The 23,948-nt window shown below is 38.3% G+C and overlaps 1 protein-coding gene across 5 annotated transcripts in view; it reads left to right on the top strand.

Annotated features, from left to right (window-relative positions):
* The window catches only part of osbpl3b (oxysterol binding protein-like 3b), a 56,767-nt gene that overhangs the window by 16,025 nt on the left and 16,794 nt on the right, over positions 1–23,948 (top strand). For 2 of the 5 annotated variants that reach the window (XM_066715613.1, XM_066715615.1), the window contains exons 2-11: positions 2,315–2,548; positions 6,608–6,724; positions 9,201–9,254; positions 9,989–10,102; positions 10,522–10,689; positions 11,576–11,699; positions 11,918–12,021; positions 13,419–13,511; positions 13,685–13,844; positions 19,293–19,423. In XM_066715613.1, coding sequence (XP_066571710.1) covers positions 2,453–2,548; positions 6,608–6,724; positions 9,201–9,254; positions 9,989–10,102; positions 10,522–10,689; positions 11,576–11,699; positions 11,918–12,021; positions 13,419–13,511; positions 13,685–13,844; positions 19,293–19,423 — 1,161 coding nt within the window. In that variant the 5' untranslated portion in view covers positions 2,315–2,452. The remainder of the gene's footprint in view (positions 1–2,314; positions 2,549–6,607; positions 6,725–9,200; positions 9,255–9,988; positions 10,103–10,521; positions 10,690–11,575; positions 11,700–11,917; positions 12,022–13,418; positions 13,512–13,684; positions 13,845–19,292; positions 19,424–23,948) is intronic. The other 3 variants (XM_066715614.1, XM_066715616.1, XM_066715617.1) reach the window with 3 other exon arrangements.

Raw genomic sequence — 23,948 nt, 5'->3', positions numbered from 1 at the left:
TTCCTTCCTTGGTATGTGATATCACTGCAGTTTGTAATAAAAGCCTCGGATCTTCATAATTACCATAGTTTTCCTTTTTTTTGATTTTGTGGAGGAAGTCTTATGTTTCTTTGTGGGGTTTGTATAATATTGTATTGCAGAAACAGTGTAACACAGGCTGTGCTGATTTAGAAGAATGTTGTTAATTAGTCTGGGATTTCATAAACACGTTAGGGGAGTTCGGGCTGCGTTCTCCTCAGGGGGAGATCTAGGCTTCGACAGACACGGTGCTGTAGACAGTTCCTCTGACCTCCACACTTCCTGAGAACACAATTAAAAATAGCAATAAAATGTGTGTTGTCAATCTGAATGGAAATTCTCTTGTATTCCTATGCCTTTGATGCTTTTGATTACAGCGGCCTGCCGAACAGAAAATAAACAAAAACAAAAGGCTTGACATCTTATTGTGTCCTGCCTTCAAGGGTAATGCTGACTTATGCAGCTTAATGGAAAATATTCTGACACCCACACAATGAAATTGGTTAATAGTGAAGACTGTGTTCTCTAGGGGGGAGCAAAGCCTAACTTGAATATGTTTTTAACCTTGTAACAGCTCAACACGTACCTGTCCACAACATGCCTGCTCTGCTCCACCTTTTTGATATTAATTTATATTTATCATGGCCTGTTACTGCATTCAGACAAGAAAATCAAACTTTTGCAATGAAATATGTTTGGTAAAGTTGCATCTAGAGAATGATTGGCACAAACTGATCTCTGAGGTCCGCTTTTGTCAGGTTATAGCAAACACCATTTAAAAAACTCCTCTGTACATCGTTGCAGTAGTGACAGTCCCTAAAGTATTGCTAGTGATTTGTCTTGTGATGTGCCCTTCTGAGGCAGAAACCGATCTGTGGACCTGGCTATGCTCTGGTAATGCTGTTATCTGTTTGCAATATATTCAACGCTTTCTGTCGCTACCAAGGTAAAGGCCTACCATGTGGAGAGCCCTTGGGTGCAAGAGGCATCTATTAATCCCTCAAATCAATCTGTGTTATGAATACTTCCTCACGGCTTTGTCAAGGCCACTACCTGCTGTTGTTTTTCCTCAGATGTACATGTGTTATTTGCAGTTGAATCTGACTGGCATTTCCTTAGTGAGCACCTAAGTAAATGAACAAATCCTGAAGTCAAATGAAAGTTTGCATCTGCTGTACTTCACCTCGAGTGTGGCTAAACCCACTTTTCCCATTACAGTGTCTTTGCAGTGTAGAGAAAATGGGTAATTTGATTTGGTACAGCATCTGGCATATACTGAGAGAGGAAGGCACCCTGCTAAGCTGTTAGTGGGTATGCCTTGAATAGTGTATTTCAACATATTTTTATCTATTTCAGAAGGCAGAATTTAATGTCGAACTCTGCTTGTGCTTTTCTAATCGATCTACGTTTTTGTTTTCCAGTCAATGCTTTGTACGATACAAAATGAAACGCTCGATATCTGGCTCTGTTGTAATGCAGTTCTATCTCAGCAAGGCCTAAAAATGATATATTGCCATTTTATCTTTCGCTTTTGCACAACATTTTCTCATCAGCATGAGCACGGTCTATCAAATCAGTTCCTCTGTGAAGTCTGGTGGGTGACCAAAGTGCTAGGACTTGAATGGTCCATTGCTACTATTATTTTAATAGTGATTTTTCTTAGAAATTAAAATTCCCTTTTTGATGAATGCATATTTTTGGGTTGTCTTATTGCCATAAAGTTGATCATGCTGCCAAGCTAGTGTTCTGTTCCAGTAAAGCGAGAGATGGGTCTGTCGTTTTTGCTGATCGCAGTGTCTATTTGCAGCGCCGCGTGCAGAAACGGACGCCAGCATCAAACGTTTCTGACTCTATGGGAACTTCAAAAGCTCGCTGCTGCTGATTTTAGACATTTTGCCACACACTGAGAGCACACTGCTCCATTTCTTTCACTTTCTTTTTTTATTATTTAATAAAAAAATTGGTGTCTGTAGCAGTTCAACTGAAGTACTACGTCATCTGTAAGGGCTGAATTCCAGGACATGGGAAATATGCAGTGCATGTGTGATATGTAACATTATTAGAACCAAAGTTGGTTTCTAGCACTATCAGATGCTTAGGTTATCTGGGGCAGCTGACAGACAGTATGAAAGCAGCTCGCGTTCAACACTCACAGCACCATGTGTTAGAGACTTCCTTTATGCCTTTAATATGAAGAGAAAGCATGCAGCTGAGCTAAATATAGCTCACACAAGGCACTTCTGGCATGGACGTTAAAATGCATGCTCCATTTTTTTTTCCTTCTTCTTCATTGCAGGAATGAAAAACTGACTGACACAAATAGATGCTTTTGCATTACAGCTGAAGGGATGTGCCATGTGGATTGAAATGCTGCTGAACTAATTTCTCCAGTGGTTTTCAAGGGGATGCCCTCAATTTCCTTTCGCCAATAACTATGAGCAGTGAGGAGAAGAACGCACCAATGTCTCAGAAAATGTCTTCGCCGTCTCAGAGCAACAGCAGTGGCTCCTCGAAGCACGACAGTCGCCAGGTGAAGTGTCAATCAATCATGTTTGATTATTCAGTACCGAGACGCCAACCTAATAACTTTTGATAAGTTTTGATTTCCAGAGAAAGGGAAAGCATTATTGGCTTCCAGGCTATATGTAATGTAGCCTTTTTAACTCTGTGGCAACAGCTGTATGACTTCATGAGGTTCTGTGGCATGATCTTGCAGGTAGAGGATGCCTTACAGAGCTCTCCTATGTCTGATGAATCATGGCATTAACCAACTGTTAGAATCTAGAATCTAGAATTTGAACAGTTGATGTTTTATTTGCCACTTACAACCAATATCTAAAAACATGTGCTAGTGTTTTCAGATGCATCAGAGTTCGAGCAAAGACAAAATAGGCATTGTTTGTGGATTAACACTGCACATTGTTGTAGTTTGGGAGCAAAACCCAAAATGCAAACCCTTTGTGGGCTTGGCCTCTTCCATGTCCACCAATTGCATTTCAAATGGCTTATTATCATGCATGTTCTTAATATGGATGGTCTTGAATGTGTTGCAAGCTGCGTTTGTCCAGTTGTAGGAATGAAGTTCTGTGCCGAGTCGCTGAGAGGGTGCCATGGAGAAGCGAACCCCCAATTTATCTGGCCCTGGTAGTAGAGAGCACCCCCCAGGGTGTTACTGCACTGAAGAGGGAAATAACAAACTGTATCATCATTTATTTACTGCCCGAATTAGCAAGAATTATTAATAACACACTCTATTATAAACAGCTTTCTTTTTTTCTAAAACTGGAATCTTGAACTTGAAATAGGGCAAGATGATCTGAAGAAGTTTAGCAGTTATTTTTTTTTTATTCTAGAAAATACCATTTAAGTTTCCTAAGCACTTAATTAGATGTAGATGTTATTTTGCATTTCCACTATTTCAAAAACAATGCATAACATTAACAACATGAAGGTGGTGTTCAATGGTTTAACATAAACTAAATTATCCATTGCAAAGACGGTTTGGGTGCTCGTTCATATTTAGTGCCCTGAGGCAGAGGGATACTTTTGATATAATAGTGTAATAAAATTAAGAGATGATCATTTATTCTTATAGAACATGTAAGCTTGGCTGAAAGGTATATTAGATTACGCCTGTGTATATGTGTATGACAATGTATATCGGTTATAAATTCCATATTCACACAATGTCATTGGAGCCGTGTCTTTCCATGGATAAATGATTACTGTAGGACTCTGAGGAGGATCCTTTTTATTAGGAAGGGTGTATTTAAGTTCAAAATTCTTCCCAGTCCTTTTAGAAGAAGACAAATGAGCACATGAGGCAAGAGCAGTTCAGTTTCTAGTGCAGAGACTACATTGTTTCTCTAAATTGCAGTGTTTTTCTAGGTGATGGCTGCATTTGAAATGAGTGAATCTGCAGTGTGAACAGTCCCTAGTGGGAGCCCATTAATGTGCCATCCACTGTGTATAAACCCAAGGTGTGATCGAGGCACGAAGAAATTCAGTGACCTTCCCTTAGTCATGCATAGTGACCTGGTTATCAGACCTTAATTCTTTAATCTAATCAGCAGATTTAAAGCTGATTATGCATTAAAATGGAAAGCATTCCCCATCCTCGACTGTTTTGGTGTATTTAATACATGACGTAACTGATATCAGGGGCCTCTGATAGAAAAGAACATCAGACCTGAACCAATAGATTTGCATAATGTCTTTTGGCGTAGCAATAGGGAAACACAAGGAGACAAACTCTGTGGGCATTTAATGTCAGCTGTTTTTGTTTGCCGAGTCCAGTGGGTTAAAATCCAAAGCCTGATGACACACTAATACCTTTTACAGTGAGGTTTATGAATTAGACAAGTAAGGTAACTGGGATCAGTTAAATAGCTAGATTTGCTTTGTGCCCCAGAATTACTTTATCATGATTGGAATTTGTCCTTCAGAGAATTTAGAAACACTGTCCTTGTATAATAGAATATTTTACGTCTGTGGGCAGAGCTTTAGAAATCATCCTGCCTACAAGATTATATTTTTAGAGAGAGACCCATATATTACCCTTTAACATCCCTTGTAGGTTGAATTAACTATTTTAAGCTTCTCCCTAGCAGTCGCATATTCTCTGCCCCAATTCTACCGAGGACCACATGAAAAATGAGAGCATTGCATTGTGTGTCAGGTTTCCATGCTAGGATGTAGATTTTAAAAAGAGGATGTACAAGCAGCAAGATTTCTGAGGGAGACCTTATTTAATGAAAGCTACAAATTGGCCTTATTGTTTTGGAACAATATATTAATGAGCTACTGTTTCCATATATTGCACATTGCTATAAAACGGTGGAAACAGAAAAATATCACTGTATGCTGGCAGATGGGGTAGGGCTGTTTTTCAGGAGAAAACATGAATTAAAGCATCAGTGTAAATCATCAGTGTAAATGTACATTTTGTACGTGTCATACCATGTCATGTTTCTTACAACATCTTGCACACTTGTACAGCAAGCATTTACTGCCTAGTTTAAATGTACCCCCATCATTTAACGTAATGGCCAATGCCTGCTGACACGACAGTAATGATTAAGGGGCTTTTTATGATGATTTTGAACTTTGTTATATCCAACAACTTTTATTGAAGTAATGGGCAGTATACAAATCAAATGTTTAAATTTAGATAGTGGGATATCTGAAGTATGGTTTAGTATTCAGTTTGTATTTCATTTTCTGTTAACAAGAGAAGGAAACTTGATGAACCTTCCATGACTAATTGTGAAGGAAACTAATGTTTCCAGGGAAACTATTTGTTGACTTGGTAAGGATGCAGCTCTTCAATTCTTTGGTTACTAGTATTAGATAAATGACATACCATCACTCACTACACTACTTCATTATGAAGCTTGTGACTTTCAATTCCAACTTTGATGGTGTTTTTGGCAATTGATCAGGCGTGGAAAGCGCTGTGGGACAGCCATCAGAAACACTCGACCCTTAATTGATTATTTATGAGTGAGAAGTGAGCGACACCATGACTGCGCGGAATGGGATTTGCAAATTGCGGATCTTAAGGTTAGACCTGCTATACTGCTCTGTATGTGTTTCAAGTAGACCATCTGTGGTGAAGAGTAGGATTACTTTATCAATGTAAGCCTTGCACAGCTCTTTCAGGGGAAGGGTGATGGAAGTGAGAACTAATACAACAAATCAGATTATTCCTAATTGGCAGAACTTGATGGCCAGACTCCTAGTGTCAATGTGGTCTTCAAATTGCTTGGTCCTGCTGTAGCTTGGACTTGTATGCTTTTGAAAATCATAGTTAACTTTGAGCACTATTGACCTGTTCACACATTTCATTATGATTTAGTATTATTCATATCAGGCTTTGTGCATCTCATGGCCTGGCAAGAAGCGGTGGACAGGAAAACTCCTATGCATGCCTGTTTTGGTGTTTGTGTCACCCATATTTGTGTTGTATTTATTTGCATATATTAACCCCCCCCCCCCGTTTGTTTTTGGTTTAGTTGAGCTCTGTTTAAATGCAAGACACAAAGGAATAGAGTGACTCATTCTCCTTCATATGCCCTAATAGGATTCACAATTTATTTTGTACAGTTGTATTAGATTTCTTTGCAGAACTCCTGTATTCCCTCAGAGGAGTTGTTAATATTCTGGTTTAGGAAGCATCTCGCTGAATATTATTTAAGCCAATGCTCTTTTTCTTATTTTACACAAAGTGGTATAGTTTCTTTATTAGCAAATATCTGTTTGCTAAGTGTTGCAGAATTATTTATAAAAATGTATATATATCATTTGAGCTGATTTTGTATGAAATGTGTTTTTCTTCTGACATATTTGATATGTAATTAAAACCGAACAAGTTTTGACACAAGTTCTATACTACAAAGCTGTACTTTGGCAGAAATAGAACCTGCTGATCCTAAGAAAGTGCTTTTGGTTTTCTGCATTCAGGTGCATTTTCATTAAAGCAGATCGAGACTCGCTGAACGCGATGCTACCGGGTCTCTAATTTGCACCTGTACGTACGGCAGCGGCAGACGGAGGAAGTTTAAAGCTGTGTGCTCTTTGATGTTAACAGGACAGCTGGGAGATCGTGGAGGGTCTGCGGGGAAGTATGAGTAGCATCCAGGAGCCCCAGAAGCAGGAAGGCTTCATGCTGAAGAGACGGAAATGGCCCCTGAAAGGCTGGCACAAGGTACGAGCCGCACATCATATTGTCAAAAGTGTTGTAATGGGTTCAGCTTCTTGACTCATGAGGAGTATCCCCCCGATTTAAGTCCATTAATTGTTGGATTTGACAATGCCAAAGTCTTTAAGAGCTTCCATGTGCTTCCAGGTGATTAAAGTGTTATTAGATCAATACTGTTTGAATACTTTTCTGAATTTTAAAACTTGGCACTACTGATAAAGTTGGTCTAAGGCTTCCTCAGGACTGAACTGAGCCAGTGTTGACACTGAAGACCCCGTTTAACCACGGTCTTTAAAACGTGCAAGGTTTAACTGAAATGGCTACATTTTACAAGAAGTGCGAAGTGAATTTAACCTGTAACTAAAAATAGCTTATGGGAGTTTTTGTTTTTATTTGAATGGATTGAATTGATTGCTTTGTTTAGCTTTCATATTTAAACATCTGTATGCCAAGATCATGGGTGTGGATATATGACTGAATTCCTATTGAAGAAGTATGTATAAAGAGCCACCTGTCTGAAGTTATTCATTTTCTCTGTTTTTGCTTTAATTACATATCTATAGTGTGGCCAACAAGTTTATTTTAAATACTTTTAGCAGCACAGACAGAAACCAAGCCAAAGTATGATTCCTCCCTGGCTCATTTGTGTTCTTAAAAGCCCACTCTTATGTCAAAGCAGGGGTCAATTCACTTTCTGAGGCAAATCAAAACTTTGACCTACCAGTGAGTTGCAAATCCCAAAGATGTACCATATCACATTTTGATTTATAAATAGTATATAGGTGCTTCTAACCAATACATTAGACTGCAATAGCGTTCAGATTTCTGCTTTACTTGTAGGTCATTTATTTTACCAGAGCATGGGGGACAGAAAGCTGGGAACAGATTTGAGTTGGGGCATGCAGCACTGAACCAGGAGAAAAGTGTGAATAACAAATTCCCCAGAAGAATTGTTTCTATTTTTAAAGCAATTTTTAAACCTTAAAAATGAATCTTTATATAATTTAAATCTGGGGTCCAACAGATATATTGGAGCACCGATATTATTGGCCGATACTGGCCTTTTACCAAAATATCGGTATCGGAATATTCCTCCAATAATGCACCGATTTTAAATTCTCAAACTACTGGCTAAATCTTTTTTTTAATTAACCATAAAGTCCCTAGTCAAACTTCAGACAAATCAACACGTTTACTTGTTCTTACCAAACTCCGAGTCCACAGTGATTTTCGTGCACAGCGGCGAGCGCACACTACTGAGTGCCGATGAAACGCAACCAACCCATTGAGAAACATAGCGCTTATAAACCAATACATGTGTGTTGTACGAAAACCCTCTAAACCAATAGAAAGTATTTTGCCGCATTTGAGTATCCATGGTTTTGGTGAGTGTGTATTCTTACCGTATACTATGCCATATCATTTTTACTGAAAATTAAATCACTTTTCAAAATTAAAGTACTTAAAATAAAGAAATCACAGTAAATGTTTTCTGAAGATGTTGACTGGATATCAACAAAAACGGTCTCCAAATGACAAGCAAGCTCAGATCACATTAAAATCTAAAGAAAAATTTTGTGATAAAATACATCTCTCGGACAATGTTGGATTAAACTACAAATATACACAGTATTTATAAAACTATTTCAAAACCTTCATTTTGTTTTGGCTGTGATTCATGTTGCATTACTTTTAACATACGCAGTAAATAAGTTACACTTTTGAGGGCGGCTGATTTATGCGTGACATCACAAACGGGACAAGCTCACTTTCTCTCAAGCTGTTATTCTGCATTAGCGCTAACGACCCGTTACCATAAATGTGTAACGTACCCAGGGGAGAGATCCATGGTAAATAGGTGTATAATACATGGTTGCTCCAACACAGCTGAGCCATTGGTATTTCTCCATGGGTTTCCTAAGGAGCAGGTACTGTGCCGGCAATAGAAGACGCATCTCTCTTACGGTTACCATACATCCCAATAAAACTGGCATTTTCAGTTTTTTTCGCTTTATTTTGTCCTGATCAGTAATGGTAAAAGTGTTACACTGCCCAGTTGTTCTCTATGTAACTGTGAGTTTGACGTACTAATGGACAGTCGACATTATTCACGACTCCTTAAAATGTTTCTTGGAATAACGCCTGACACGGAGAGAACACTGTGTACATTTATGTATACTAACCATTCAGAAGCAATCTTCCACCTCCACATCCAACTCTCTGGAAATGAAAATGAATGTTAACTTAGTTTATGGTTCAAATGTATAACTCCTGCCTTCAGTACATATTTGTCACAATTTCTCTCTGAGAGCCAAATTTGAACGATCCATGCTAAAAAATATCTGTTTTTATGCTAACAAAAAATGTCTATATTGGTCTCGCACCCAAAAACCCTATATCTGTTTTGTACTAATTAAATCAACACTTGCTTCCATTGAATGTTGTTTTTTTTTATTTTAATTTTGCATATGTCTTTCTACAGAGATTCTTCTATTTGGACAAAGGGATTCTGAAGTATGCCAAATGTGCTGCAGACGTAAGTACATCCCCTGCAGTATCGTACAACATCAACTATTTACATCCTTCAAGAAATGTTTTTCCAAATGTATTTACTAGTTTAAGTGGCATTTTAGCCATGACATGAGTAAAAGCACCTTTTGAGACAGACAGGCTCTTCACACAAAGAAGTGTGAAATTAGATAATTTGAACCCCCACCATTTAAATGCGTTTCTGTTTGTCATATAATCTCACTGCGTTGTTATGTACACAGTGATGGCAGTGGGTTTTGCATTCATCAAGTTTAGTTTCCAGTTTGTGACCCAGACTTTGTCTATGGTCAGTTTGTTTCTTTTAAAACTAAAATGTTACTAGCAGTCAAGGTCTGTAATCTTATCCGTCAATATAAAGGTGTCACAGTAAGCCTTTGGTTCCTAGTTAAGGAAGGACTCCTATCATTAGTCATTAATTTGGTATTTTGATTACCTTTAACATTTTAAGGTGGTACTTTAAGAAAAAAAGTGTTTATTACAACATAAGATGCACTGCCTTAATTTTTTATATCTGCATTTTTAAATTGAATAGTTCTAATAAAATTATGATCAACACAATAATCTCTTTGCCATTTAATATATTTTCAGTTTGTTCTGGTTTGATTTTAAACGATAGCGGAGGGCTTGGAGCACTTTTTTTTTTTCTAAGGTTAGGGCTGTAGTTCTGTCCTGCAAAATTATTTTCCCCACAGTTTTAAATGATCTGTTTTCTCTTCATAGATTAAGAAAGGAAAACTACATGGCTGCATTGATGTCGGGCTGTCTGTCATGGCAATAAAGAAAAAGGCAAAATGCATAGATCTGGATGCAGAAGAAAACATATACCACCTTAAGGTAATGCACTCCACAAATGCTTTTAACATCTGTTGCATAATGTGCTTGAAAGTTGTTTACTAAGCTTAGCTATTCTGGAATAGTGTATGTGTCTCTCCAAATTAAGAGTTGCACAAGTTTACAAGTGTAACTGATTATTTTAATTGATTTTAATTCACTTACAATGTTCTGCAGACAGTATAGATGCAAAGTTTTATATCCGTATTCCTTTGTATGCACTGTGCTTTCATTCTGCTGTTTCTGCTATAGCATATTAAGTACATGTGTCAGTGTACATAACTGTGTCCCTATATGTGTGCCTGTGTCTGTCTTGTGTATCTGAATGAATAAGCTACTTGTATTTTTGTGTTGAGATCAAAATAATAGCTCTTTTTGCATTGATGAATGGCTCACAGTTGGCTTTTGTGTGTTATATTTAGATCAATTCCCAAGAGCTCTTTGATGAATGGGTCTCCAAACTTCGCCATCACAGACTGTACCGGCAGAATGAAATCGCCATGTACCCCCACGAGAATTCATCTCTCTACTGCTCACCCTTTCCCCCTGCCGTTTCCCCTAACCTCTCTAAAAGTGCTTCGCTGAGAAAGGTGAGCCAGGTCTGCTGTACCTTCAGGGTAGTGTGCTTCTGTTAGAAAGCAATAAGAGGGACATTTGAAAGGAAACGGTCTGTCCTTTTTCAGCCAGTCCTTCAGGAGTTAGAGAGAAGAGGGAATACTTTAAATATACCCTGCTATGCCAGAACACTAGCTAACAATGTTTTTTTCTGCGGAGTGTGATGTTATAGTCACAGTCTCAAAATGTCCTTGGTGTTACCAAATACAATGAAGGTTTTAAATATATTTATTTTTACAACCCCCCAATTCTCTTGTATGTCTATACATGGAGAACTGAGTCATGAAAGGTTCTCTGTGCTGCACAGTTATTCTTTCATTTGCAGGCATTGCTACCCCCCCTCACTTCCCAACGCTGGGATGACCGTGTCTACAGCGCTCATTTATAGCAAGCTTCCCTTTTTGCATAGGACAGCGCTGCCTTTGATGTGTGAATCAGCTCAGACACGCACATCTGCACAAGCAAAAACACATGGAAAATATCCGCGTGATAAACTTACATTATAGATCGCTGACAGTAGCTCTATATGTTTGTTTGTTTTGCATTCTAAAGTAATGAGATTCGATATCCGACAAAGTTAAGAAATTATAGCTACAGCACCCATGGATAAGGAGACCTACGAGACATCTGCTAAATTTAATTAATTTCTTCAGGGCTGGGTGGAATTAAGGTTACACCTGTGATGTAGTGAGAAATGTATAATTTATAATTTAAAAGAAAATGGTGTGGTGGACCTTCTCCTTGGATTAACATTATTTTCTTCTACGATCATTGATGCACCTTACTGTCTTGTCTTGAATTCAAAGACTTCCATCAATGCATGTTCCTGGGTTGTTCAGTTTCTTCTTTTTGGTCCCACAGAGGACAACTCTAAAGAAGCAATCTTCAGTTCACCCCACCGGCAGCTTCCCTGTGACCATCAACAGCCAGGCCAAAGTGGCGGCTTGGTTGCAGGACTCTGATGACATGGAAAAGTGCTCCAAAGGTACAATTGGCCGGACAATACAAACTGATATGGGTCAAGTCTCCAGGAGGTAGATCTCGCTGAATCTCCTGAGAAAATGCTTGAGGAGTTAAGCCATGCAAAAAGAGAGCGAGCAAGATTTGTATTCATTTGTTTGGGAATATGTAACACTTACAGATCGTAGTTTATTTCCACCTGAAGTTGCAATGTCTAATCTGCGATTCATCAATTGTTCACAGAACTTTCCTTGAGCCAGTCTTATCTGTTGGAACTTAATCACCTTTTGAAAAGCATGGAGGCCCTCCACCGCACCTTCTCCGCTCCAGCGATCAATGCCCTCCAGGTATGAACAACACACATACATCCCTTGCTTTTTAAAAACGTTTCATGATAGACCATCGAGTTGGTTGACTGAAGCGGTCTTGTGTTGGGAGCTGTGAGGCACGGGTTTCTAGTTGGCAAATACCACTGGGCATTTAATCGCAGTGAGAGGTCATACCCCTCTGTCTCAACTTGAACTTGAATTGCAAGTATGACGATTATAATCGCTTGCCGGAAAAGTGAAACATTTTAATTAGGTTAAACTCACCTCGGGTTTGTAGCTCTGAAGCCAGAGACCATGTTTGTACTGGAAATTAACTGGATTAATTCACTGGATTGTGATTAAAAGAAAACCACTAACTGTGATTTAAACTGTGGAATATCACCAGATGTTTTATTATTATTAATGCCTCATGACAAAGTGGCTCTCTGCATTCATACAGTTCTGAGGAAAATACTCGTGCTTGTGCTTTTAAATATGTTTTCCATATCGATGCACAAATTTGAAGTTCAGACTAAGGGCAGACAACTGAATGCTAATTCTCAACACAGCTGTGTCAACATTTCAATTGATCGTGAATCTGAAGCTTTTATGGTTCAGTTTTAAGTGGCGTCTAGAAGGAATATAGAGCTTAGACCAGTGAGATTAGCCACGTTATACAGTTTTTGTCAATATAAAAGCCAGTGAAAAGATGGTACCAAGGCGTCTGAGCCAGGTGTTCAGTCTCTGTGTGGCGCTGTGCCGTGTTGTCTCCGAGGACCGCACAGAGACTAAACACCTGGCTCAGATACCCTGGTACCATCTTATCAATGGGCTGTGGTGCAGTTCCCAGGTCAGCTGTTGAAGGACTACACTCCCTTGTTCTTGATGGCTAAAACTGGAGAAATCTCATATAGACCGTATTGTAGCTGTCTAGCCACCAGATCATCCCAAATTCTCAATTTCCTACTGTGGGAGAGAATTCTTTTTTGCTTTGCGAGGATGCAATCCATTACTGCCTGTTCGTTTTAGCCCCCAAATGGAGTGTATTTTACAGAAACTACACCACATTTGTCTGTTGCAATGTACGTGAAAAGGATAGTTACTTGCTTCTCATTCCATTAGGAAGGGATTGTTTTTTATGTACTTATTTTCAGTAAAGCACACTAAATGCCTACTTTCTATACTCGTGGTAGTTGAAAATGCTCATTGAGATATTTATGGGTAATAAAGATGTCATCTGGAATCATTATTTTATTCTTTTTTTGTAATTTCAAATTTCAGTGTGTTTTTTGCTAATTAGATTTATTGTTCCATCTCAATATTTCATAAATGTTCATACATAATACAAAATGTATTCGAAACATGACTATGCTCTATTCATTCTTCACATTTTTGCTGTCTGCCCATTTAAAGCTGAACCCTACTATTTTCTCCAGGCTACTACATTTGAAAGCCCCCAAAAGGAAAAGAGAAATCAGAAAAAGTGGAGAGGCAAGAATTATGGCAAAGATGCTAAAACAACATTGCAGGTACACAAACAAGTAAAAAAAACAAAAAGAAAAAAAACAAACAACAAAAATCAGCAAGAGAAAACAAAGCGATTTAGTTATTTTTCCGTCTCTCTGTATAGATAGATCTGTAACAATATGTATACGTTTGTTTTGAAACTGCAAACGTCTTGTTCTAATCCTCTTTCTGATAGGTTCCCAGCTGCATATCATCTGGATCCATGCGGCTTCACGCCTCCAATCCTAACCTGTCTTCTGTGGACTGTGGGGACAGCAAAAGCTATTCGGCGATCCCAGACTCGCCCACCGATGCTTCTAAACTGCAGGAGGAATTCTGTTCCGTGGCGACTAACAGTGAGTAACTCTAAGGTTTATGGGCGCACGTCCCGATTTTTTTAATTCCTTTACACTGGCAAGTGATGACGACATTCAGAAGAAACAGTTTTGTGCATGTTGTTAGTCCACAAACCATATTTTTACAAAACCACAGCATCGTTCACTCACTCCTGGAATTTAACCGTGAACTCTCGGCCAACCTTTCGTTGCTCGTTTTATGACCTCGGGGTTAGACAAGGCCCTGGTAACCACCGTTATAAAACCAAACAATTTCTGTTCTGTTTCTGCGCTGGGTGAAGTCAATAGAATTCAGTTGGAAATGCCAGCCCAGCCCAGCACTTAACTAACCATTATTACTGCTGCTCACTGAGCTCCTTTCTCCAATGCTAACTAGGTGTATTTGAATAGCATTCTTCTTCACACTTCATAATTAATTATTTAGTGTTGCTTTGAATACCATAACTTATATACACACACACCATATTAGCAGATGTAATGGGAGACACCTCAGTCTGCCAGTACTGGATTGTACTGGTCATGTTTGGTGTACAGCAGTGTTTCTCAACCGGCGTTCCATAGGATGGGTGCAGGTGTTCCATGAAAAAGAGAAAATATTACTGTTACTGCTAACGTTACATTTAAATTAAACCCCCATTCACGTTGAAATGGTAAACTAAAGTTAGCTAATACAATGTCGCTCATAACTCATACCATTGACAAGCATAGGGCTTATAAACCAATACAATATGTTTTACTAAAACCATTTAAACCAATAGAAAGTATTTTTGACACTGCATTTGACGCTGCATTTGAGTATGTTAGTGTTCATTCTCATTATGCAGATTACCATATACCTTAACATAGAAGTGCATTTTTACTAAAAAGAAAATTTTAATTGCTTTTCAAAATCCACAAAATAAAGAAATTACGGTAAATGTTTGCTGATGACGTTTACTACACAAAAGTTGACTGGAGATCACAGTGAAAAATCTGAAGAAAACGATAAGAAAACGGACCACTCAGACAATGTTGAATAAAACTGAAACTATACCCAATATTTATGAAATTATTATCGTAAGTGTTTTGGCTATGATTTGTATTGCAATACTTTTAACTTACATAGTAAATAAATTACACTTTTGAGGGCATTTTAAATATATATTTAAATATAGGCTATACTTTTATATGTAAGTGACTTACAATGTCATTTGCATTCAAAATAAGTTTTCCCCCCACATTGATAAACACATTGATTTTATTATAATCGTAAGAGACATCACTTTTTAGAAATGTATAATTCTTCATACTTTAGGTTGGCATTAATTTTGTATAGAAGGTCTGAAAGGAAAATGTCAACCAGCCTCTAAAAAGGAACTGGCTTGCAGCTGTATATGCAGCAAAGCTCCACAACAGCACATCACTTTTGAAAACAACCAGACTGTTACAGGTGAGCAAATAAGCTCTCAAAACATCAAGAACAAACACAGAGAGGCTACAATCTGTGGAACAAGAACTCAGTGTCACTTTCAACAATTCCCCCAAGGAGTAAACACCTCTGTGCCACAAAACAAGCACAGGTATTGCACTGATTTTTTTTATTTACTTTTCACAACAGCACGCACAGTATTTGTTAACCAGTTGTTTTTAATTTATTTCACTTCGATCTTTGAGTACGTTGTTAAATGTTATTCCATTTAAATACGTTATTTTAATGTGTGTGTATGTATGTATGCGTGTGTGTGTGTGTATATATATATATATATATATATATACACTCACCTAAAGGATTATTAGGAACACCTGTTCAATTTCTCATTAATGCAATTATCTAACCAACCAATCACATGGCAGTTGCTTCAATGCATTTAGGGGTGTGGTCCTGGTCAAGACAATCTCCTGAACTCCAAACTGAATGTCTGAATGGGAAAGAAAGGTGATTTAAGCAATTTTGAGCGTGGCATGGTTGTTGGTGCCAGACGGGCCGGTCTGAGTATTTCACAATCTGCTCAGTTACTGGGATTTTCACGCACAACCATTTCTAGGGTTTACAAAGAATGGTGTGAAAAGGGAAAAACATCCAGTATGCGGCAGTCCTGTGGGCGAAAATGCCTTGTTGATGCTAGAGGTCAGAGGAGAATGGGCCGACTGATTCAAGCTGATAGAAGAGCAACTTTGACTGAAATAACCACTCGTTACAACCGAGGTATGCAGCAAAGCATTTGTGAAGCCACAACACGTACAACCTTGAGGCGGATGGGCTACAACAGCGGAAGACCCCACCGGGTACCACTCATCTCCACTACAAATAGGAAAAAGAGGCTACAATTTGCACAAGCTCACCAAAATTGGACAGTTGAAGACTGGAAAAATGTTGCCTGGTCTGATGAGTCTCGATTTCTGTTGAGACATTCAGATGGTAGAGTCAGAATTTGGCGTAAACAGAATGAGAACATGGATCCATCATGCCTTGTTACCACTGTGCAGGCTGGTGGTGGTGGTGTAATGGTGTGGGGGATGTTTTCTTGGCACACTTTAGGCCCCTTAGTGCCAATTGGGCATCGTTTAAATGCCACGGCCTACCTGAGCATTGTTTCTGACCATGTCCATCCCTTTATGACCATCATGTACCCATCCTCTGATGGCTACTTCCAGCAGGATAATGCACCATGTCACAAAGGTCGAATCATTTCAAATTGGTTTCTTGAACATGACAATGAGTTCACTGTACTAAACTGGCCCCCACAGTCACCAGATCTCAACCCAATAGAGCATCTTTGGGATGTGGTGGAACGGGAGCTTCGTGCCCTGGATGTACATCCCACAAATCTTCATCAACTGCAAGATGCTATCCTATCAATATGGGCCAACATTTCTAAAGAATGCTTTCAGCACCTTGTTGAATCAATGCCACGTAGAATTAAGGCAGTTCTGAAGGCGAAAGGGGGTCAAACACAGTATTAGTTTGGTGTTCCTAATAATCCTTTAGGTGAGTGTATATATATAGATATAGATATATAGATATATAATGTTTACCGTGTTAAAGACTGGTTTCAGATTCCAGTATTCTGACATTATTTTTTTTGGCTTTTATATTGCCTAGTTAGCATAAAACGGTTAAACTAGCTTTTTATTTGAATTAATACTTTGATTAATTTGTTTACAATGAATACAATGCAATATTAGCTTAATTCAGTTGTTTTATGGTGTTTTATAGGAGTGCTCATTGCAATGTTTAAGATTGTCACTTGTTACATTTTAGTCAAGTCTTTAGTCAAAAACATGGATACATTGTTTATCTTGAAACAAAATGGTGCAATTGCAATAGACAATCTGTTCTAAAAATCCGCTCTAAACCTCAGTTTGTTTCAGACTGGCCATTACAATTGGACTGATAAGTTTTTTTGCATTTTTTGTATTTGCCTGTTGGGAATGCATGGTGCAATGATTACCTATGTACAATTAGCAATATAAAAGCAATACAATCTGTGATTAAACTGCAGTTTTAAGATTATAAAATGTGGTGTGCCTCAGGATAATTCTGGGTGTGCCTTCCCTAAAAAACATTGAGAACCACTGGTGTAGAGCACTACAACGACCAAAGCCAGAGCTCATTCGATTAGCTGGGAGTGTAACACAGTGATTTAAGGAGAGCACATTGAGCACATTTCACAGCCTTGCTCAGAGTTCTAACAATCCCATAGAGCACCTCTGTGATTAACTTGAAGTACATATCAAGGCAAAACGTTCTCTAGCTAAATCTACAGCTATCAACAGGTTTTGCATTAGTCACTGGGTAGCTTTACCTTACACACTATGTTGTCAGTATCTGTTGTCACAATACTATAATGTAGCATAAATAAGTACCAGTGGTGGGGTATAGAATGTTTGTTTATTTTCCTCACTGAAACCATAGTTTAACATATTTGTGTTCTTGTACAGATAACTGTCTTATGATGCCACTCAGTGAGATCATGCATTACAATAACTGCCATGCAATTATATTTGATGGTAAAAAAAAATACTTTCATTTGAAGAAAATGCTTATCCATGTCAAGAAGCAGAGGTAAGCAATAGAAATGTATTAGTATGTAGGAAGGCCTTCGACAGAGGAAAAATCTTGTTGATTAGCGTAATTTCTACTGAATAAATACAATTTGTTTTCCTTAATTTTTTTTTTTTTTTCTTAACTGAGAATTCACAAGAATTATATGGCATCAAATATTAAGGAATATTTATTCACATGACTGCACCACGTTAATCCATATTTTGCTTGGCTTATTTGCATGTCAAATAAGAGCTGCTTTATATCAGTAAAAGTGTAATTTCTCTTGAGGATATTGTATTATTTCCCTCTGTATAAATTAAAGACATGTTTTCTAAAGATATCCTGCATTTCCCCTTGGAAGTGCCAAGCAGTATGTTTTTATGATGAAAATGTATTGTGGGCAAAACACCAGAGACTAATAGAGTGCATTATTGAAGATGTTAATGTTGGACTCTATTCAACTGTGTAACTCCTTATAACAGAGACGGTGACACAGCTGTTGCATAGTGTACAGTCAACAATATTCATGGAAAAGTGCTTTGTACAAACAGGTCTTCCATACAGTTCATTAGTCAGCAATATTGCTATTCTAACTTGGGTAAGGCTCATCAATATTTTGTGTTTCTGTGCTTCTCAAAGCAAATTATTACGTTTGTTTTTTCCCCCCCTCTGTTGGTTAAACACTTGTCTATGGCTGTAGCTAATATTAAAATGGTAAATGTCGTTTCCAGTTACCAAAACTACTGCTTTTACTCTCCAATGGTACACATTTTTGGAGAATTTTAGCATTACAATGTCTGTAAACCTGTCTTGCACTCGCTCTGTGCTGCTGTTAGTGTTTGATGTGGGCTTTAAGGGCCCTGTTGCTCCATAATTGACCTCCTGTCGAGACGCAATTGTACTGTTTCCTACCTACTAAGCTTCAGTTCAGATGAGGACTCGTTAACCCCAATTCTCTCAAATATACTGTCGGAACTGGACTTCTTTTGTAGCTGCTTTATATCAATTATGTAATTTTCAGTAAGCTTCTTATCCCCCATGGAGTTATCTTTTAAAAATGTATATATATATATCAATTAAAAAAAGTGATGTTTCCTCGCACTGGGAGATGCACAGCCACTCGGTGGTCTGAGAAAGAAAATCTGCTGTTCGTTAACCCGATTGAGTTATTTCTGTGCTTGTATTTGATCTTAATCTCCATGATATGTGACAGAAATGTTAACAAATCTGTTGGCACTCTGAGGCGACAAAAGAATTGGCAAGATCCATTACAATATACAATTTGCTGATGTTTGTAATGTCTACAGATATAAAGAGAAGCTGAACTACAATGTCTGTCTTGTATTCTATCCAGTTTTGTACTTGTACTCTGATATGGTCCTGTGGAAACTTATTCCTATGCTTTTTATTCCCCTCTGCAGTGCTTTCATCTTTGCAAACGGCCTTCACCACATTAGCTGCAGAAAGGGAGAAGTTCAAGCAGATGTTGGACCATGAAGCTGCTCAACCACCACCTGAGCAGCTGCATGGATTAAAGACTGCTCTTGCATCGGTAAGTCGACCCTCACCCTTTTGAAAATGGCAAGAGCAGGCATACCCAGGTTAATAAGTACATCTGAGCATGTCTTCTCCAGTAATGTAGATTTCTACACCACACAGAGTGTTAATAGAACAAATTGTGTGTTTGGGGAATACAGAGTTTGAACTGTCTTTCGATGATGCACAGTTTGTGCCCACACAAGAATCCTGGCACCACTGGGATGTTTTCCTTTTCAGAGAAACTAAGTCATTATTAATCTTTCGCAGTCTGTCAGACACTTAATTTCCCTTGAAGGATGTGCCTTGTTTGCTCCTCAGCTAGCGTGCTCTCTCGTCATGTCCACAGTGCCCAGTGTGTTACATTGTGATTTCCCTGCGTACCGATCCTTCTCGCAGACATCAATTGTCGAGGCACTGTGATGTGGAAGGCTCAGTGTTGGTTGCTGGTTGAAGCCGGTAGGAGGTTGTGCTGGTGTCAGTGCCTCGGGGATGGGAACTCTACACTGGGCTGTCTGTGTTTTACTGCAGTAAAGAGCCCAGCGAGGCAGTCCTAGCTTGTTTGGTAAAGATTAATCCCAGACTGATCAAGCTATAGGGGGACAACCACGTCAATCTGTATGCATTTTTATAGTACCTCAAGATATGTATTGAGGGAAAAAATAGATATTCCCATTGGAAAACTCATATATACATTTAAACATATTATAGTTTTTAATATATTTGTATTGTATTTAGAATATGATACATATATAATATATGCTTATATGAGTTTTTCCATGTGGTCTGCAATAATGAGTGTGTTATTCATAAAAATACTTTTTTACATTCTAGGTTTAGTTGGTCCTTTCCATAAGTTTAAGCCTTCAGGACACGGACGCTTCTGTATTGTGCGCAGAAGTCTTGCTTATGAATATTTTAAGATGCGATCGCAAGTGGGTGCAATAAGTCTCTGCCACGATCGAAAGACAACCGTGGCGAATTGTGTTGTGAGATTTTCTATTGTCTAGGATTAGTCCGGATCTTGAACAGAGGCTTTCAGAAGTAATTGTGAAGTATAACTTAAGCGTTCGATATCTAGACTGCCTAGCATCTGCCATTTCCTATCCCCCAGATATTTCTGAGGAGCTCATTTTTAAGAGTTGGCAGCCGCCCCCGGGATTAATGTTAAAGTGGGGGCGGTGGAGTCAAGTAGCAGCCATGTAGCAATGATTTCTGAGAGCTTGAAGTTGTTTCCTGCTCTAAAAGGTTTCCACTGAAACCCTTGGGGATAATTGTATTTTATTCACTGTAGCAACCTTGTCACAGTGAAATTCATAACGCTGAACCTAGCACTGTCAGTGTGAGTCAACGGGAAACAGAAATTTTCTCTCAGTGCCACACATCCTCTATGAGCCTACGAGCTGCGGCTTCATTCATAATGTAAAGAACTGCTCTTTCAAATTGAGATTCCCCCAACACTGCCAAGTTTCCCAGGCCTTGACGTAGCGAAGACAGTGAAGACATTTTGGGTCCTGTTAGTTACTGCCTGCAGTCATTTTCCAAGCCTTTCCCTGCATGAGTGACCAGTGACGTGTAGGTGAACTGACCATCGTCTGAAGACCACACAAGGTCTGGTTCCTCTTCAAAGAGACATCGGAAAACAAGATTTTATCTGAATTAGTACTTCAAAGCTGATGACTTCAATCTGCTGTCATCCTGTTAGTTTATTGATAATTTGTTATTGTTAATATGTTAATTTTCTATTTCATATTACCATTAATAGTTTTCCTTTACAACTACTTGTTTTGATTTTATTTCTGCTTCAAAATATTTTTAAATGATCCTTAAGCAGAGTATAAATACACACCAATTAGAAATTGTAAATGTATATTGCTTTAGTATGATTTACCAACAAAGAACCACTGATAAATAATTAACTTTTATCTGTAATGTAGAGCTTTTAGCTGGCAAAGTAAAAACTTGACTTTAAAAACATACCCAAGAAGACAAAGTTAAAATAATACTTTGAAACAATTTCCCAGGTACGTTTTGCTGCAGTAGTACAAACTGGGTCACAGCCCGTCTCTAATTGAAAAGGTCCTTTGGTTGGATTGTGTCCCTGGTTCTCCACTGCTGCCACAGTTTCTCGTTTCTGACAGCTCTGCATGTTTCACAGATGAGCAGTGTAGTAAAACGCTTTGCGCACTGCAGTACCTTTAGTACTTTAAGTATCAAGGACACTGCACAATGGGAAACTGAATGTGTTACTGAAATCCACAACACACAATCAGACTACATCCCTGAGCACAATTACTCTTCACAGCTCGATGCACATATGTCCCAGTGACGGGGTTTTGACATTTGAAGTTAATTTCAAGAGCTGGTCATGCAGGGAACTTTTCTTGTCTTTCCACTTACCTGGGAGTTGTTCGAGTCTTTCCAGTTTCCAATCTGCTGACTAACTCCAGAGATTAGTGTTTGTCACGAGTAAAACTCACAACTCACCCATCACAGATGCTATGCCAGTTGTATTGAGTGCTCGTTCCATTGGAAAATATTTTCGTATTGATGTTTTCTGAGGTGATCCTACTGATTTTCACACCAACGTGATATTGATTAGTGTGCATCACTCAAGACTAAAAGACAATTGTAATCCCTTTGCAGCTGTATTAACTTCTCATTGCTGTCCTAGGCGATGCTTTCTCTTCAATGTCATTGGGTTACTAGAGCATTGAGAAGAATGCAGCTTCCGTTTGGGTTTGCCATATGTTCGGAAATCATATATGTGATCTCTGACGTGCTGTCTAACTATGTAATTTAGAAGAGCTCCTTATTGATAAGCAAATAGTTAAAGGATTCTCAGTCAGACTGCCACTCTCCAGCTATAGGTCTTATTGCACCTTAAATACCTTGGAGAGGCAAATATTCTCACATATTCAACTACCTAAATCGCTTTAATGAACCATCCAGAGATTCCTTATTTAAATGACCACCAAGTACACAGAGGTATTATATATTAGTTGTAGTAGTATTGTATTATTGTTATTTATCCATTGATTCATTAGACTGTGCCATTCATTACAATCTAGTTAAACATCAAGGGATACTATTCCAAATCATTTATTGTCATTTATTATTGTTATTAAGGCTAACGGGTGTTTTTTTTTACAGTAGGAGCTGTTCTTGTTGATTTAAACAGAATTTCAGATGTGGAACCTGTGCAGTGTGTGCATTACTGTATGTATTCTGGTGCATAATCTGTACTGTGGGTTTTAGCTTTTACAGTGTAAAAACAAATACATTTAAAGTATAAGGCTTGCAGTTCCATTATTACTACTTTCCATTGTAAGACTAATGTACATGCACCCTTTCATACAGTATTGTATATGTGACAGAAAGCCTGTGAATACAAATGACCTGCCCAGGGATGGCGAAACCGTGGCACGCAGAGCCGTGCAGGTGGGCACGCCAAGCGAGCGACTCTGCGTTTTTTGTTTTTTTTGTTTTTGACTTTGATTTGTACATTTGTGCACCGCATACACAATGTATATTAATGTACCAGTTTTTGTTATTTTACAAAATGTAAAAGCATTAGATATGAAGTAAATATACGTTGAAAAAATTTGCATTGGTAATGACTGAGTACAAGTGCAAACAAAACAACAATATGAAGGGTTACTAATGCAGCCAAATGAACAAACTTCTACTTGTATGTAACGGCAGGGCAATGGGAGAAGCTAAGGGACTTTGTTTTGGGGGTGGATTGTAATTTTAATGGGGTTTTTAAATGTACTTTAGCATTATAATCCTCAAACTTAATGCGTGATGAAATGTGATTCATGCATTTTACTGCACTGTAGCAATACAGCAACATTTAAATGATGTTAATTGTATGATGCACTTATTTTTTATTATTTAATGTTGTGACATGCTTTGGCATGGTGTTCCACTATATACAGTTAAGATTGAGATAATTTGAATGAGGATTAAAGATTCTCATTGTCTGAAATAAAAAGGGACATATTCCCAAAATGATCGAGCTAGTGAAGTGCTATTACTATTGCTTTTTATATTTGTAAATTGACAATAATCTGTTAAAAATGTAACCTGCATATTTTATAATCTTTTTTGGGAAGAATATGTGCCTCGCTTCATTCAGCTTCATACTGTGCAGCAGACTCCCATTAGCAGACTGGAGCTGCACTACAGAGGGATGAGGGTGGATGCAGGTGGCGGGTGTTTGGGCTCAAATTAGCGCCATAAATAACGAATTCAAAATAAAAAATATTGTAAACAAAAAAAAAAAGTTGAGAAAAAATTGATGTTGAGATCAATAATAAAACAATCGAAAGCAAAATGTATAGAATTGTAAACAAAAAAATATATATTGAAAGCAAAAAAACAACAACTTGAAAGCAGATAACGTTAAATCCAGAGCAAAAACTGCCTCGCTGGCCTGCATGCCGTCTGCGCAGCTGCGAGCCTCGCTTTCGCGCCAGTTTCTTTGCTTTCGTTTATTTTTTTCGTTTACGAGTTTTGGCGCCGTTTTGGCGTGAGGG

The sequence above is a fragment of the Amia ocellicauda genome, chromosome 10 (genome assembly GCF_036373705.1).
Source record: "Amia ocellicauda isolate fAmiCal2 chromosome 10, fAmiCal2.hap1, whole genome shotgun sequence".
NCBI lineage: Eukaryota > Metazoa > Chordata > Actinopteri > Amiiformes > Amiidae > Amia > Amia ocellicauda.
This window is presented reverse-complemented; position numbering and strand designations above follow the sequence as displayed.